Source organism: Bombus pyrosoma, linkage group LG9 (assembly GCF_014825855.1).
Source record: "Bombus pyrosoma isolate SC7728 linkage group LG9, ASM1482585v1, whole genome shotgun sequence".
NCBI classification, from domain to species: domain Eukaryota; kingdom Metazoa; phylum Arthropoda; class Insecta; order Hymenoptera; family Apidae; genus Bombus; species Bombus pyrosoma.
Genome location: NC_057778.1, coordinates 9,582,745 through 9,599,588, shown reverse-complemented (window position 1 = coordinate 9,599,588; position 16,844 = coordinate 9,582,745). Strand labels below are relative to the sequence as shown.

Genomic DNA, 16,844 nt, shown 5'->3' with positions numbered 1-16,844 from the left:
AGACAAACATACAATGGTTTTACATTGATGAACTTAAACATCGAAGATTAACATTTCATGCATACACTTATTCTAATTTATTCTCTTCGCTGTATATATTTCCTAGTACCTTCAACAAAATAACAAATTTCCTTAATACGAACCTACTTATATATTCATGCTTTTCGACAATCTTCTGCATCTTTATTTCTATATTTTTCTTATCGTAGGAATGAATCTTCCCTAAATCTTGCCTCAAAATGGAAAGTTGTCCGCAGACGTGGAAAATCAGTAGGACGACGAGGGCATCTACAGTTGTGTACGTATTCGCTGCATAAATGGCAGCCACGTATTGAGCGATCATCGTCAATTCGAAATTTGGACTGATGCTGGTGTTGTACGGGTAATAGCCACGAAGGAATAGCGTGATGTCGTTATTTTTCATGCTAGACAATCGTGCAGGCACAAAAGCGATAATTACGATGTTGACCATCAATGTGCTTCCTATTGTAATCTTTCTAGTGATCCTCGCGGTGTTCACCATTGTTTCTCGTTCGATATTATTCGTCACTGCGTCCCAGTCATTGGCCATATATCCTAGCAGAGACTTTAACGCTTGGAACAGGAGGAAATTTCAGATAGAATACGTCTTAGTAGATCTTTTTGTGTAACAATTAGAATAAGATTAAAGAATATTTTAGAACGTAAAGTGAACTGATAAGGGAATATGATAAAATAGAACAGTACTATGAGATGTATAAGCTGCATGTTTGGTAGTATTTTTAGTTAAACAAAAAATGATAAATCCATATTTATTAATTTTCTGAAATGCTTACGTATGCCGTTTATCCAAACAGTTAGAGTCTTCATAATCGAAACCATGAAGGTAATGTTATTCGATAGATTCTCGATCACCAGATCAGAATCACCCGCGATTATTGAAAGGTTAATAGTTTGTGGTCCACATGCGAAGCATACCATCGTAATAAATGGTAAAAGAACTAGGTAACTCGATGATCGGTTCCATTTCCTCTCTTCCGGCCAGATACCCATAAACTTCAGCAGGTTGTAATTCCAAGCGTATACATTGTTTAAATCTATATCTCTATCTATCATAAATAGGTTCTTAAAAAATATTTCAGTATCGTAAGATTAAATATGCCTATAATTTTTCTTTTTCTCTCTATGATATATTACTTAAAAAATATAATTTCTAAAAATACTTATTTTTAAGATGGTAAAACGAAAAATTCTGCATGCACTGCAATTTTTTGCGAATATCTTTTTATTAATATTTAAAATTACCTTGTTTGGTATCCATAGGGGCCTTTTTTCTCGTAACTGAACCACCTGTTCTCACGTTCAAAAACTATTAGGACGTTTTTCACAGCGCATGTCGCCTTGCTCAGTGAGAGTGCTTATTATGATATTAATTATTCGTGAATATGTAGTTCAGTGTCGCTCTCAACGTTATGTCTAATTTTGGCTATTACGATTATTCGTCTGTAGTTACTCATAACTACTTCCAACATTCGTGGAAATGAAAGAAAAACAGGGAATGTTCGCGTTTTTGCAACGTTGTTAGTCCATGCTATCTTCCTTTCACGGATGTGCATCAAAATTTTCAAATAAAAAATTTAATTTCGTGGAGGAAATAATTCATCAATAACTCCAACTGTTACTGGAAATTAATGTTGCCGGAGAAATTTGTTCAAGTGGCGAATATAATATCCAGAAATTGTTTAAAATAAAAAATCTTACGATCTTCTATATTATGAAATAAAAGAACGAGTGTTTATTATATTAGCCATATCAATGCCATCATCTTGTTGTTATTTCAAAACAAACGATACAATTTTGTGTTTCATATTTTTTGGGAATGTCAAGATGACAAATTAGGAGCAATGAAGAAATCACCAACAGAAGAATCTTTGGTTTCACTTGTACAAAATGTGAGTTATACACACGCTTCAATTTTTTAATCACTTTATCAAATTCTTCAATTGTTTATGGAATTATTTCGTAATAGAGCTTTGTTCTTTCCGATAAAAGAACTCTTAAGAGAATATATGAATACTAAAATATCTATTCGAAAAGTAGCGTAATTTTGTAAAATTCTGTATAAAATCTTACGTTCATTGAACAGTAACATATATTAAAAATTCTATAGAATGATTATATCTTTTATAATGAAATGTAACTAACCGTGATAGTTCGTCTGATGTAGCTTTTATAAATATCTAAGATGATTCTGTAACTGGAATATACTTTCCCAGATGAAATTGGAGAGTTACTATATAATTTAATTCTTATGACATTTTTCTATTGCATAGTACCCCATGAGATGTGCGAAACATTAAGTAACACTTAGGAAATTATCGTTAAATGTGTACCTATGTCGAAGTCCGTTAGAGGTACACGCACGCGAGCTGCACGATCAAATGACTGTCACGAATTTCTCGTTCTTTACACCAAAGAAGACGTGCGCATGTCCGTCTTGGCAGGTGAAAAACCACCTCATCACCTTTTTTCATATGAAAATGTTGCAACTTGAAAGCGTGCAAGCTTCGAAGTTTCTCGTCTACGAGGATAGACAAATTTTTTTAATCGTCTTCGCCTGCAAGCAGACTGTCTTCAAGTTAAGTGCTTACTGACCAACTTCTGTCTTCTTCGTTGAATAATTGATTGCCTTTATTGAGAAACTTTTACCATGGGACATACTACGTTCTTGTTCGCATTTATTTGCTTCTGAAATTGGACACGAAACGTTGGATCACATTTGTAGATAGCCACTTGTTTGCAGTACGTGGATAAAGATAACTTGAGAATTTTTTTAATTAACTTTTATTTGCTTTGATCAACTTTCATTTTAGTTATTACTGTGGTTCTTTTATTTTTCGTGCCTCGATCTTGTTTTCGTTTTAAATGGGGAAAATAAGTTTCAGTCTTTGAAGAAAATCATGGGCATAGAATTAAGACGAAAACTCACGTATATCAATATTATTTAAGAGCAAATTAGATCAGGGGAATAAAAGATATATGAGGATTTCTATATAAATTATTTCATATAATAGTATTAATCTGTATACAGAATTGGCTAAAGTTTCTTGGTTAAAGTAATGTACCATTCAGATAATTATTTGCATTCGGTAAAACGGGAGAATAAATTATTTTACCAGAAGTATTGCAAGAAAGTATAATTTATTCCTATTTTACAAATTAAGGCTGTTTCCGTTAGGCAGGTGAAACAATAAAATGGGAGAAAATAAATATGTCGCTTAAGAATATTTTACATATTGATTAGTAATTTGTCTGTCGATTTTTCTCAAGAAATCAATCGATCTATTTAGATTTCTCAAGCCAAATCCATTCCTTTGAAAAGGATCCAATGATTGCTCAAATTTGACCCAAACTAATTAAAACGCAATTCAAACGATTTATCTAAATCATCGCGTTGAAACAGTGCAATCAAGTAGCATCGAATAATTTAGGTCAAGTTTGAGCTATGTCGTTTCGAGTTTCATAGAAATTAATTAACTCTAGTTTCTTAAATTACCAGCCTAAGTTTATATTAAATAAGGTGGCAGATATGTACAGTTTTGGCTGAACGATCAGTTCTCAATGTTCCCTACAATTTTCATAGAGATTATTCGTGATTACATTTTCGCTCTGTTCTATTAAAAACTTTGTTGAGCCTCAGAAATTTAAAATAAACGTTCGATCACATACATACATGAATGCAAGTCCCATTAAATTGACTAAAAGTCGAACGAACTTTGTCATAAGTCAAGCTTCCTTTATGCTTTTGAAGACATCAAGATTCTACTAATTTTCATCAAATTGAGGAAACAAAATTCGACCGAACTTCGATCGAATTTCTTTCAGTTTCTATTAAGAAACGCGTCCAAAGAAATCCCAATAATTTAGATCTTGATCTACAAATTTGATCTCAGCCATCAAATTTTGTAAAAACTACAGCCAAACCTTTATCACCTCGAATGGAATCCCAATAATCGAAACGTTCGCACTCCAATTGAATAAAAATTCCCACTTTTCGTGCTCTGATTGAAAGTAACTCTCGAAAACGTCTCTAAAACCAAATCAACGTGCGAGTCGAATCGCCGGATCCCGAATCACTCGAATCGAACTATACGGCGAATGCTTTCACCGGTCGCGAAGTTAACGATTTCTCAGTTCCGCTTTTCTCCGAGGCTAAGGACGGGGGGCAAGTACACGGTCCGTCGACGAATCTACAAGAGGAATCTAACCGGAGAGTTCTCTTTCTTTCTCTTTTTTCTTTTCTTTTGTTTAGAAGAAAACGTTTCCTGGCCTGGCCTGGGGACACAGAAAGCTCGAACAATCGTGTCTTCGTACCGCGTCCATGACCTGCTGGAAATGACTGGACACTTGGACAGCTGCTCCCGGCTGAATTCTGTGAACATCACACAAATTCAAGCGAATAATGACTGGTGATTGACGGCAATTCGTTGGAAAAAGCCCGAGGCAACCGTGATCTTGCCAGACTGTCGATAGGCACGGTGTAATTGATAGCTAACGGAACGACGTATAATTAGATCGTTAATAAATCGTAGGATCAAATGAAAAAGACGATGACAAGCAAATGGTAGAATCGAAAGTTGACCCTATCAAATTATGACGATAAATCGAAGTCGTTTTGGTGAAATTGACGAGTTAGAAAGTCTAATCGAATAGATGTGATTAGTAAAGGGGGAAATTAATCCCTTGCGAGGCTATGTAGCGTCAAAGTTGTGTATACCTGCGTATTTAAATTCATGTAGAGTGGCAAAAATTATTCACAATGAAGCGTTTTTTTAATCAGATTCTACATTTTATTTTGATAATTTATATTCCTATCAAATTTTTATAGTCGTACGAAAGTCACATGAAATAATTAAATGATACCATAGATCGATGAATACCGTTTGTAACATTGACCTTTATCTTTTTCTAAAACGAATATGTAGATATTCAGGTAAAACAAATGTAGATTTTCTAAGCTTCTGAAAAAGAAAAAGAACCTTAAAAAGTCTGCCTCTATCTAAAGAATACTCCAGATCGATTCTTCAAATCCTTGAAATAGTATCTGCGATTTCCTTTCCATTTGAAACCAGTTCAAACAAAGCCATTATCCCGGGACGAGTCGTGAAAATCAAAGAACCTCGCCGGCTGGACGGAACCATAGCGAGAAACAGATAACTTTCTTCCCAGCTTTCGCCGGCGACGTCCTACTGACTGATTCGACTTTTACCTCTTAGCACAATTTCACTCTGTGCATACACGCGTGCGCGAGCGCGTGCACACGTCGTGTACCTTCGTGACGAACCAGACTATGTAGGCGCGAGTCACGGGAAAAGCCCCGCGCAAGAAAACGATAGAAAATTAAACGATGACAAATTGATCTTGAATCTAAAGGTTTCATTCCTCGCTCCTGGTTATCGATCGTAAAAGATTTCTACCCCGAGATAGCTGCATGTTCGTTCCGAGCACAGTTTCACTGGAAATCACGACCGTGCAATCGATTTTCACTGGGCACTCATGAATATTTAAAAAATTAACTTATTTGTTTCCAATGATTCGATGATACAGCGTTCAATGTATTTCTTGTAAATTAAACATGCGAGTAACGTCGATTCGCTCTTGAAACGCGTACAGTAGAACTCGATTTATCCGAACGAAATTTTATTTAATATTCGATCAATTGAACTTTTGCTGGTCTGAAAAATCATTGACCTGAACGTGATCTCCTAGTAGGAGGTAGAAGTAATTCTATTATATGAACTGCAATCTGTAAATTGTTTGTCGCCAGACAAGTTCAGATAAATGCACTGTATTTCTACTATTCATTCCACTGTGTATTTTCTCTAGTGCATTTCCATTTTGTAAAACTGATTACCATTTTCTTGAAAAATCTATACATCTTCTCTAGACGAATCGGCGAAGCTTTTAAAATGCGTTCCTTTCTCTAGAAGGAGTACGTATCCGTAAAAAGACTCGTTTCTTCTAAAAGAAGCGGCGAAGAGGAAGAAAAGAGGTCTATCGGCATTTCTCAGATCTACGAAACCGAAAGGCCGTACACCAAACATAGCCAGCTACAAAATAATATGCTAATTGGCGAGAACCGTCATTATATCACACGAACGAACAACTTCCCGTGTGTTTTGTAACTTTACGTTCACCTTTTTGCTAAAAAGAAAATAATTCTTGGAAACAACCATAATAGTTCAATCTGAAAGCTGTGTACCATAACAATGGTAGGAAAATACCACGATAGTTTGGTTCTGAAACTACATATCATAGTAAAAGTTTATAGGTAACTGACCGTAATATTCTCTACTAACTATAATATAACATAATTCAATACCAAATTACATAATTCTATAGGTCGTAATAATTTTTCGAAATGACCATAATAAGTTCGATATGAAAGTTGACGTGATACTCACAAGCCTAAAAGACCAGCCATTTTTTTCTCCATCAAAATAACCGCATCTGCGCCCCTTTCGATCATGGCGTCGCAGAATATCCTTTTGGCACAGGGTGTGTTGGTCCAGTCACCATCGATATGAGCTACCTCAGCAACCTCTGCGTTCTCCAGATTCTGAAGTGCGTCTTCCAGTTCCTGATCGCTTTCGATACTTCTCCTTCGTCTTTCGCCTCTTCCGTCAACAGAATCTTTTTCGTCGCTCACAGAAGCTTCTACGACCTTCTCCAAGCTGGCCAAATCGTTCTTATCAGACACATCGTTAGCCAGATTTTTCTGGAGGAAGTCGAAAGGCGTGGAGCCATCGTCGATTATCAAAATGGCAGCAGAATCGTCGCTGTTCTTTTTCGAATTACTTCGGTCGTTCGCATTGCTACTTGGAATAAGAAACTCCGTGACGTCGATGCTACCTTCGCGAGAAGGAAGATCGATCTCTACGATCTCGCTGATCGAGTCCGGTCCTTTTCGTTGCAAACGTTTATTTCTGATTAAGTTCTTTAAATTCCCTTCCGCTTGAAAAATGTCCAAATAATCGAGACTTCGTTTCCTTCTCGAGTATCCTGTCGCCTGCTTATTCTCCTCCACTTCCGGCTTAGTCTCTTGGTTCTCTGCTTTCTCATTTCCCTCCACGATCAACAAAACTCCGTTCCGATTATTCAAATTTCCAGCATCGCGATCAACTTTCAATTCTTCGTTCGGTGTTACGTTCTCGAGGAAGTACACGGTTCCGCTATATTTGTCTATCTGCTCCGAATCTCCGCCATTATTCTCTCGATCCGCTTCCCTCAACAAAGACTGACTAGCGTCCAAAGCTCGTTGATATTCCACCTCGCTGCCTAGAGCTTCGTTAGATCTCTTTAGAACATCAACGTCTAGGTATCTTCCAACAGCGACAGCACCGATTCCGAGAGCAGCGCCTGATGCCACGAGTCCCAGAGCCGGAATCAGGATACTGCTACCGGAAGTAACAGTGCCGATCTTGTCTTCAGCCTCTTTGCCGTTCGAAAGACCTAAATTCTGTGAAATTTTATGCGTAGCTTCCACCAGAGGATCGATCACTGGTCGAGTAAATTGTGAAACCTTCTCCACGCCATTGGAGAATTGGTTTTTCAGGTTCTCCGAGATTTTTACCCAAAATGGCGCGTCGTTCGGCCTCTTCAGACCATAGAAATGCTGATTAGGGTAATAATTCTTCGTCGTGTAAGTGTCCACGATGTTCTTGTCATTTAAGACGTACTTCTTCTTCTGCCTTTGTTCGGTAAAGGAGTATTGGTTTTCCGGGAAATTGTCCGGCTTTCTTTTCTCGTTTTTTAGGATCTTTGCAGGCTGCACGCCCAATTCTGGATGGGCGTATTGAAGGACCGGTGCCCTGGCGCCTGGCTTCAAGGCGACTGGCGCGATCTTTTGACTTTCCGGGGTGTAGAGCTGCGAAATTGGATAGATCGACACGCCGTCAGGGTGTAGCATCCTTTTGTGAGAGTTGCTTCGGTAATTGTCTGTTCTTGCTTCGTAGACCTCTGCTTTCAACGCTTCGTTCTTGTAGTTCTTTGGATCCCACTCGAAGAACACGTTTTTCCCTTCCTCTTCGTAGTCTTTGCCGTATCTATCGGACAAATTGACGAAAAATATATCGATATTTATCGTGTATTTCCTCGAAGCTTATATAACCAAGTAGCTAACTTGTAACCCGTGACTTGTAAACTTTCGCTAATAATATTAGTTCAATTGCTACTACGTACTACCGCTGTTGCTATTACCAATAATAATAACAATAATAACAAAATAATAAACTAGTTCAGTTACTAATAATTTTCTTGGTTGAACTACCAATAATATTAGTTCAACGTGTGCAACAGAAGCCAGCTCTATTTTTCGATTATAAAAAGTTCTTTCATCTTTATACCCTCGACATACCTCCTGTTAACGTTCTTGAAGAATCTCTCGAACCTCTGCCTCTCCACAGCATTCTCCGCCGGATAAAAACTCGAAGAGGTTTCCAGATTGTCCGTAGATCCTGCATCGTGTATCAATTTATTGTTAATCACTCGTGCATTGCGCCACGTTTGAATCTTATCGATAGGTTCGTCGGGAACCCTCTTGCCATGTATCACAGGGGTACCATCCCTATCCAGCGTCATAGGTGACCTCTTTGGATTTGATTTCACGTTTATCTCCGACCTGACAATTACTTCTGGCGGCACGTTCTTGCCATCTCTGTTCTTGGACGCGTTTGCTCCGATATTCGTTCTCGATGATCGAATCTGATGAGGCAAAAACGTGTAGCGAGTCTTTTCCTCGCTCTGGTCGGCCAACTGCAGTTTCCTCTCCGATCTGTCCTGAAAATGTCGCGGCAGAAGTAGTCCACCTGCAGGGAACGCTGGATCGAATCTGGCGTAATTGGTCCTTTCTTCGGTAGTCGTCTTCAAATCACTCTGAAGAGGTTTCCAGCTCAGATATTCCTCCGTCGTCGATTCCTGAAGCTGAACAGCCCTTCCATCGGTACCCAGAGGCGTCCAGCTTCCGTAATCGATGTTCTGTTCTCTGACTGGTCGAATCTTTTCACCGATGTTCGTCTCTTCGTTCGCGGATACGTTTTCAAGTTTGGAGAAGCCTCTTTGGCTGTCAGAGTCTGACAGTTTCGTTCTGAGTTGTTCTATTTGAGCCTCTTCCAATCTTCTGATGTCCTCTTTGGTCTTTGGTTCGGTTTTTATCGATTCAGATACGTCCGACGATGTGGCGTTCTCGTTGGTTAGTTGAAGATTAGGATTTTCAGGATCTTGAAGAGTTTTAGCAGGCTCGTTCGCTGTTTGTTGCTCGGGGTAGGATTTGTCTCGACGTTTCACGATCAAAGTTGCCACGTTCCCTTCGCTGGTTCGTACTTTCAGCTCCTCTGTTTCGCCTGGAAGGCTTCGTGATACTTTCAGCATCGTTCTAGCGTAGCTGGGTTTCGGTAGATCAGCCGTGCTGATGTGGATGATGACTAATATCATCAACGCCAGAGTGAACGCCACCTAAAACGAGGGAAATACTTTTTGCAGAATTATGCAGTGGTCGATATATTTGGAAAAAAGTTTGAGAAATGCTACTGGTGCGAGTGAAGTGTCTAGTCTGAGGTCTCTGAAAGATTATCAGCAGCGAATTTAGTAGATTAATTTGGACGATAATTAAAATTAACCAATAACGATACGTAAGATAATTAATTTTTGGCAGTAAATACGGAGGGTTAACTACGGATACAGTTTATGTAACGATTCATTCGTTACATGGCCGTGTATCTGGATGGAAACGGGCCTACCGGAAGTCCATTATGTCCTCCTCGATCCCAAGCTACATGCTTTTACGTGTTACGTCTACGTACAGCTTTGTATGGGATATGTTACGTGCTCGATTATGCTCACGAAGCCTATTTAGACTCTTTGTGTCGAGATTTTATAGGCGAGTTTCATGATTTCGCTATTTAAGTGGGTGTGAATACGTCTGTAATAAATGAAAGATGGTGAAACAATTAGGTTGACGCCTGATTGCGATTAACGAGCGTATGATTAGTTTGAGAAAAGTGGCAAGTGAGAAGTTTGTTTGAATTTATCGTCGACTTTACTATGAGAAATTCGTTTTATAACAGATCGCCGCTACAATGGGAAATAGGTGAGTTTACATCGAATAGGTAATTTACATTGCATGTAAATTAAGTTTCAATTAGGTTTGGGTCAGAGTAAATTCTGATCGGACTGATCTTTTTCTTACCAAACGTATTACCGTCATAAAATAATATTTCGATGAAATTGCACCAGCTGAAGAAATACTTATGCACAGCGATGTATGTAAAGCTGAAAACGCAAGATTGGAGATAGGTTCTGCTTGGTGACAGTGACTCGAAGATTTTTAGGGTCACTTTCACTTTTCATATTGCGCCGTCGGAATTTTTTATCAGTGAAACCCGATCGAAAAATTTGAGTACCAAAATTGTAATGTCGAAACTGTGTCTATGTTAACGAGCCAAGCTCGAAGATCAAAAGAAATTATTTCGAATGAATTATAAACTCTGTGTAGCATTGCAAACTAGTTTCGTTCGACAAGTATCCGTATCTAAAAAAGTTCCAACCATGATAGATATAGTCGTTGACATTTCGTCATTCAAGCGGTTTGTCGGTAAAAGAAAAAAAGGACGGCAAACAGAAATAAAATTTCCATGTCTACTCTCGATGGAGAAGAAAATTTTCTATAAAACGAGAAACGAGGAATTCGCGATCCTTTCGTAAAATTCTTAACTCGCGAAACTAACTTTCGAAGGATAGTTCAGAATCTGCAAAAAAGACGTGTTTAATTGCATCGAACAAAAGAGGAATAACATGCGATCCGTATTACGCTTTATGAGTCATCGAACTTTCTCCTTTACGCCTCCTCTTTATTCCCAGTAAGCCTAAGTCGTCTGAACTATTTTAGGAAGTGGAATGAGCCTTGCTGCCAAGATACTTCGAAGCATAGAAAAATTGCCACGAGAAAGTATAAATCAGATTTAAATGCTAAACTCTGCTATTATATCTTTGCGATAATTTTTATGAATTTGATTGATTGCAGGATATAAATATTATTTGAGAAATTACTCATTAATTATTAATAGCTACAGACATCGATTTCTATCGACCCTGTAGCAATTTGCAAATTTACCATCGTGTTCTTTTTGAATGGAACATCTGCGATCGTGATCGTGCATTTATAAAGTTACACGTTCGATTTAACTGATAAATTCTGTTATAAATTTTTCCACCTGTACTTTTACGCATTATATTTTGGAAATGAGTATAGTCGCGGTTCTATACTTTTCAAAGTACAGTAGCATTATCGTTCACTGTGTCGGAATTTGGAGACGTTGCCATCGCGCGTTTGTGAGATGCCACGAAATTACAATTTCGTGAGTCGATCCAGCTGCGATCGAATTTTTACAAAATGTCCTGATTAATGCAATCGTATTTCCCTGTGCCGATATTAATTTCCAAAAAAAAAAAGAGAAAATTCAATACGCTTCTCTTGAAATGTGGCTATTTTAGAATGAAAGTTTGATGCAAATGAAGACACACCAGTCTCGCACCTAAATGTTCTTCCGCTAACGTCTACCACACGACCTTGCAATGAATTATGCTGAGGAAGTTGCGTTGAAAGACGAATGCGCCTCACAGAACGAGAATCGCGTCGCAGGAGGCAATCGCGGTGAGAGAAATTTAATGGCTCGTTGAAATCTCCCGGATTCTTCGGCGAAGATTAGAAAATAGCGATGCAGTAACCGAGTGTCTAGATACTTTCTATTATAAATCCCATGATTATTCATCGAGGAAACACCATGCCGTTCAGGCGATACAACGGTCTGTTGCAACGATCGATGATCGATTTGATGTGGCTGCGACATGGAGAAAAATCTAGAGGAGTAAAATTTCGCGAATGGTTGGAAAAGCTCCGTTTAAATCGTAACGAGAGGAAATATAAATCGATTAAACATCGCGGAGTACTTATGTTTGTAAGATTAAATTGTCGAATTGACGATAATGACAATGAGATAACGGACTACTTATTCGATGATTGAAATTTCCTTCACGAACTGAATGGTATCGACAAATTGCAGCAATTTTCTGGACATTGCGCGTTTATATTTTATCAGGTTGGAACAAACATTATCCATTGAAAACGCTGATGCGTGAAAACGACCGACATTGAGATTATTGCGCTTTAAAACGAAATGATATTTGTTGTCGGATAGAGCGTTAGATTTAATAGAAATGTGAAACAGCACGAGCAAGAATAGGTGGAAAAAGATTGAAGCATGAGGTAGCACGAGTGAGTATAAAAATATATAAGTATATGAAATAAAAAGTAAATAACGAAGAGAAAATCACGATGAACAGCTCAATCGCTCAATTCACAGTTACTATCTGAAACTTAAACATCGCGTATATTTTCCATGAAAACTGAGACACAGAAAAAAACCGTATAATCTTTTCATCAGACAATTCTACGATAGAGAATCCATAGAAAATTTCCACGTAGATTAATAATTAGTTGAATATCGCAAGAAAAGGAACACGACAAGTAACGTTCTTACTGATTTTCTATTTCAACGTTACTTCGTGATTCAGAAGGAATATTTCGACATGAAGCAGCTAAAAGTGGCAAGAATCGGTTAAATTCAAAGACGTATATAGCCGACGAACTTTGATAAAAGCGAAATATATAAATATCAAGACAAGCAATATTTTAATATCTTCGATATTTCAATATTCTAACGATATTTTCAAAGTTACGAAGAGGATGGAAAAAACGCACGTTCAGTATCAAAATCAACTAAAAATTCAAATCTAGTAACATAATATCAATCGACGACATATCGAATCTTAAAATTGTTTCGTACACGAATGAAAAATATGAATTGTGTTATTTCCCTTGTAGTCTTCGATTATCTCGGAATTCGTCCAAACTCTTCCACCTTTTTTTTGCCGTTTAATTTTTCCAAATAATAACGGAAAAGTAACTTAATGAAATAATTTTTCCGAAAAATAACGGAACGAAACTGAGAAGAACGAAATGTAAGTGCGGTTCTGGAACATGCCGATCAAGACGAAGGCACCGAAGAGACGACGAAAAAATGGATGGAAATAAAATTAACAATTGGACCGAGAAGGCTGGTCTCGCATCAACAAGTGAAACAGAACGACGTGCTTTCCCCGGGCACGTCTCGCACACGGTCGGCCTGCACGCGTCGCGTCCACGCGTTGAAGACGAGACGATCCACTTTTTCCATTCTGGTGACTTTCGTTCGACGATTCACGGCCGAACGGCTGATGCCGAGAAACTGCTAACCGATCGAACCCCTCGTGACCTTAACGCGTTCACGACCTCGCGGAGACTCTTTACCTTTTGCAGCAGCCGTCTTTGTGTTGAAATATGCAAAGGAAAGTGGAATGGGTCTTCTGTTGGTCGTGGATTGCGATGGTATTTGCAATGGTGTTCGCAAATGGTAAGAAGCGATCTTAAGTTCTTTCTTATTCTTCCACTTGGATACGGATAGTCGTGTCTCGGTAGAATTGAACTTAGTTCGATGCAAATTGTGGTTTCGACGATGTAGAAACGAGTGATCTGCGTTATTTCTCTGTTGCGGTGAATTTAATTTCAATCGTAACGATGGAAATGGCGTGTAAAGATGTTCGTAAAAGTCGTTATAAATTGAGTGTAGCGTATTAATTTTGTGCTGACGAGGCAAACGATTCATCGATGATTAATATCGATTTAAATATTTCTTATCGTAATAGCCTTCTTTCGCTAGAATCGAATGAATGTATTCTTTTGTATAATACTCGTTGATTCGTAATACTTGAAAGTCTGCAATTTTAAAGTCTCCATTCATCTTTTTACGACGTTGCGATTATGTTCATGAACATTTATGATTCTCGGGATTATCTCTCTTCGTTGAATAGGGTTACAATATACCCATTCTCTTCGTTTTCGAGGTTTCTAAGATAAGCGTTTTTAAACGCAAAATAAAATCTTGAAAGTAGGACGTAATATAGATAAATTAATTAGGACGAGTTCTGAACCACTTTTTTTTTCGAAATAATACATACAAGCAGAAGGAGTGATATAAAAAATCCTATACTTTTAAAAGTAATTAATATTCCGATCTTTGCGAACTATGCGGATCTAACTATCCAAAATCGAATATGGTAATTGATCGTAAGGCTGAGAAACTCACGAAGGATAAATAATCATAGATCGCTAACAGCCTGTTGGTGAACCTACGTACATCGTTGAAGCGTGAAATCGAAGGTTCGTGCATTATCGAGCTTATGGGAACATGAAAATTGCAATGTCCAACTAATGAACGATACGCAATTAATGTGTCGGCGAAGGAAGCGCACGATCCACGCGGACTGCGATGCCCCCGATCCGTGTCACATTGCGTTTCCGCTCCAGAAAGCTCGCGGATCGACGTTCATTCTCTGCCAATTAACGATTATTCTTTTCTTTTTTATTTCTATTTAATTCGTTGGTCCTCCTCCAGTGTTTGCTCGGTGATTCTTCAATTGAAATCGCTTCCGAGCGTTCATCGGTAGAAATGTGAAATGGCGAGGTAGGAGAACCGGAAGAAGGATGTAAAAAATTGACAATAATTTAAAAAACGAGAGGAATTATTTTTGCGATACGATGGAGTTGCGCAGGCTCCAAAAATGCCTGTTGGAAATGTTGTTACGCAGGAAATCATTGTTAAAGAGACGAAGATTTATTTGACGAAGGTGGAGGAAAAACGTAAGAGGAACGTTTACCTATTTACGTATTCCATAGGCTCGTTAAGATGTGGAGAATAAAGAATCGCTTTTACTCTTGAGATAAAAGCGGCCGATACATTGGAAGCTTGTCTTGCAATTGCAAGAATGTGAGCAGTGAAAAGAACGACGTGCTGGAGAAATATCTTGCAGCTCGAAGAAAAGAAGATATCGAAAGTAAGAAACGTTCGAGAAGCTTGAGTAGCAAGTTGTAAGACTATTTCAAGGGACTACAAAGTAAACAGAGAACTCAGAAAGTAAAGTTGGAAGAATATTTCATGCAAAACCCTTACGTAGATTTAACGCAGGAATACTAAAAAGCTGTTAACAACTAAAACGCATCAAATGTTAGACATTTCACAATACTTAACAAAGTCGATAGACGGCAAATTTTATCCATACACAAGATCATGAAGAACTATAAGACCTCTGTCACAGAACAAAATCAACGTTACATATAAAATATTTAAAGCGCGTCAAATTAAAAAAAAAAAAATAACAAAATTCCGTACAAAGTTTGCGAAGATATCTGCACGCCAAAACTTAGAAACGTGCAAACTCAAAAAGAATAAATACCTTAAATCTGTCCATTTTTGCGTGTCTTCGGTCGTGCTGATCCAGCTGATCCAACGGTCAAAGATCCAGTGGGAAGATCGTGTCCAGAGAGAGCGCACGAAGGAATAGGCAAAAAATAAAAAAAGAAACGAGGTAAAAAGGAGCAAGAATATAACGTGGATACGTCGTCAGATCCGCATGATAGACGCGTAAAGAACGAAATTGACGAACGATCGATTCGCGTGGAACGTGAGGATCAAAGACAGTTGTTTCTTTTTTTTTTTTTTTTTTTTTTTAAAGAAGCAGAAAGAGAAGGCCTGCTCCTACGCACCTGTTGACTCCCGGAATATCTTCGCGAGACTGACGAAGGCGCTCAGTCAGCGGCTCCTCGTGTCTCCGACGAAGGACCGGCACTTCTCTCCGACCTACTTCCCGCGTTCGCCTTCGCCTTCTTCCGTCGCGACGTTCAGCGTCTCTCCCCCGGTTGATCGGAACATTTTCCGAATCGTCGGGTACAGGTCAATGGAAACCGATTGCCAACGGATATGGCACTGGATTCTAAGAATTTCGAACCTCTGCCTTTCGATACTTTAACAGTACTAGCTTGTTGCAACTTTGTATATCGTAAAATTGTATGGCGGAAGTGAATCTGATTGGGCACAGATCGATAGAAATCCATCGATCGACGATGAACATGGAAGTCGATTTTGGGGATTTTGAAATTCTAGCTTTCGGTATTTTTTTTTTTTTTTACTAGTTATTTATAAGAAAACAAAATTAGCAATTTTTAAATTGGAGTGACGAAAGTAATCGGAACATCGAAATTTTACGTTTTCGTAAAATTCGGTTCGTAAATTCGGATTTCCAGAGTGAAAATCTGTATTTGAAAAAAGGAAAGAATCTCCTGGAGAGAGATCGTCCGGTTGAAAGTTCTTTTTTAAATCCTGCCATCGGAAGTCGTACGTTTTTCAAATCATTGAAACCAGGAGAAATCGATTGTCGTCTAATTCAGGAATTCAAACTAGAACTTTACCGCCTTAGCTTGACGACTGTCAATCACCTTTCATTCACGAACGAAAATAGAAATTTTGCGAAAGTTCTTACTCGACGATTCATCCATCTAGTCCAGGTAAATGATTTTTTTTCATTCAACTTCGCATTACTAATCAGTACTTCATCGAACTCTAATGATAACCGACAACCATCCTGATTATTCCGTAATTCTTCAAATTAATTTCAAATCAACTAAATTTTCGCCAACATCCACGATCTAATTGCAAAGAGTGTAAAAATAAAAATAGCATTTATATGAAAATGATCTATCAGCATAAGTCATTGAAATCCTCCTCAGTGATGCTCATTACGTTCTCACATGTATATATACTTTACTATAACGATGTTAATTACATGAACACGTTGTTCACGTAATTAGACTAATAGCCGTTTGGTAGATCTCACCTTCTCCACATTATTTTTCATTACATTTTTACTTGCTTTTA

The 16,844-nt window shown here is 38.1% G+C and overlaps 2 protein-coding genes across 2 annotated transcripts in view; both read right to left on the bottom strand.

Annotated features, from left to right (window-relative positions):
* Nucleotides 1-1,085, bottom strand: part of LOC122570851 (odorant receptor 13a-like) — a 5,819-nt gene extending 4,734 nt beyond the window's left edge. The window contains exons 1-2 of the mRNA XM_043733735.1: nt 816-1,085; nt 144-594 (exon numbers count right to left, since the gene is read on the bottom strand). Coding sequence (XP_043589670.1) covers nt 144-594; nt 816-1,032 — 668 coding nt within the window. The 5' untranslated portion in view covers nt 1,033-1,085. The remainder of the gene's footprint in view (nt 1-143; nt 595-815) is intronic.
* A 2,076-nt stretch (nt 1,086-3,161) lies between these two features.
* Nucleotides 3,162-16,080, bottom strand: LOC122570521. Its single transcript, XM_043732926.1, has 5 exons — nt 15,677-16,080; nt 15,367-15,411; nt 8,396-9,492; nt 6,444-8,084; nt 3,162-4,411 (listed from the first exon to the last, which is right to left on the bottom strand). The coding sequence occupies exons 2-5, from the start codon at nt 15,379-15,381 to the stop codon at nt 4,288-4,290; spliced, it is 2,877 nt and encodes a 958-aa protein (XP_043588861.1). The 5' UTR covers nt 15,382-15,411; nt 15,677-16,080; the 3' UTR covers nt 3,162-4,287.
* Between the last annotated feature and the right edge of the window lie 764 nt (nt 16,081-16,844).

Coding starts and splice junctions, on each gene's coding strand:
- LOC122570521 (XM_043732926.1), bottom strand. Junction 8,085..8,395: donor TTCAAGAACGTTAACAGGAG/GTATGTCGAGGG, acceptor TTTGTCCGATAG/ATACGGCAAAGACTACGAAG. Junction 4,412..6,443: donor ATGGCTGGTCTTTTAGGCTT/GTGAGTATCACG, acceptor TGATGTTCACAG/AATTCAGCCGGGAGCAGCTG.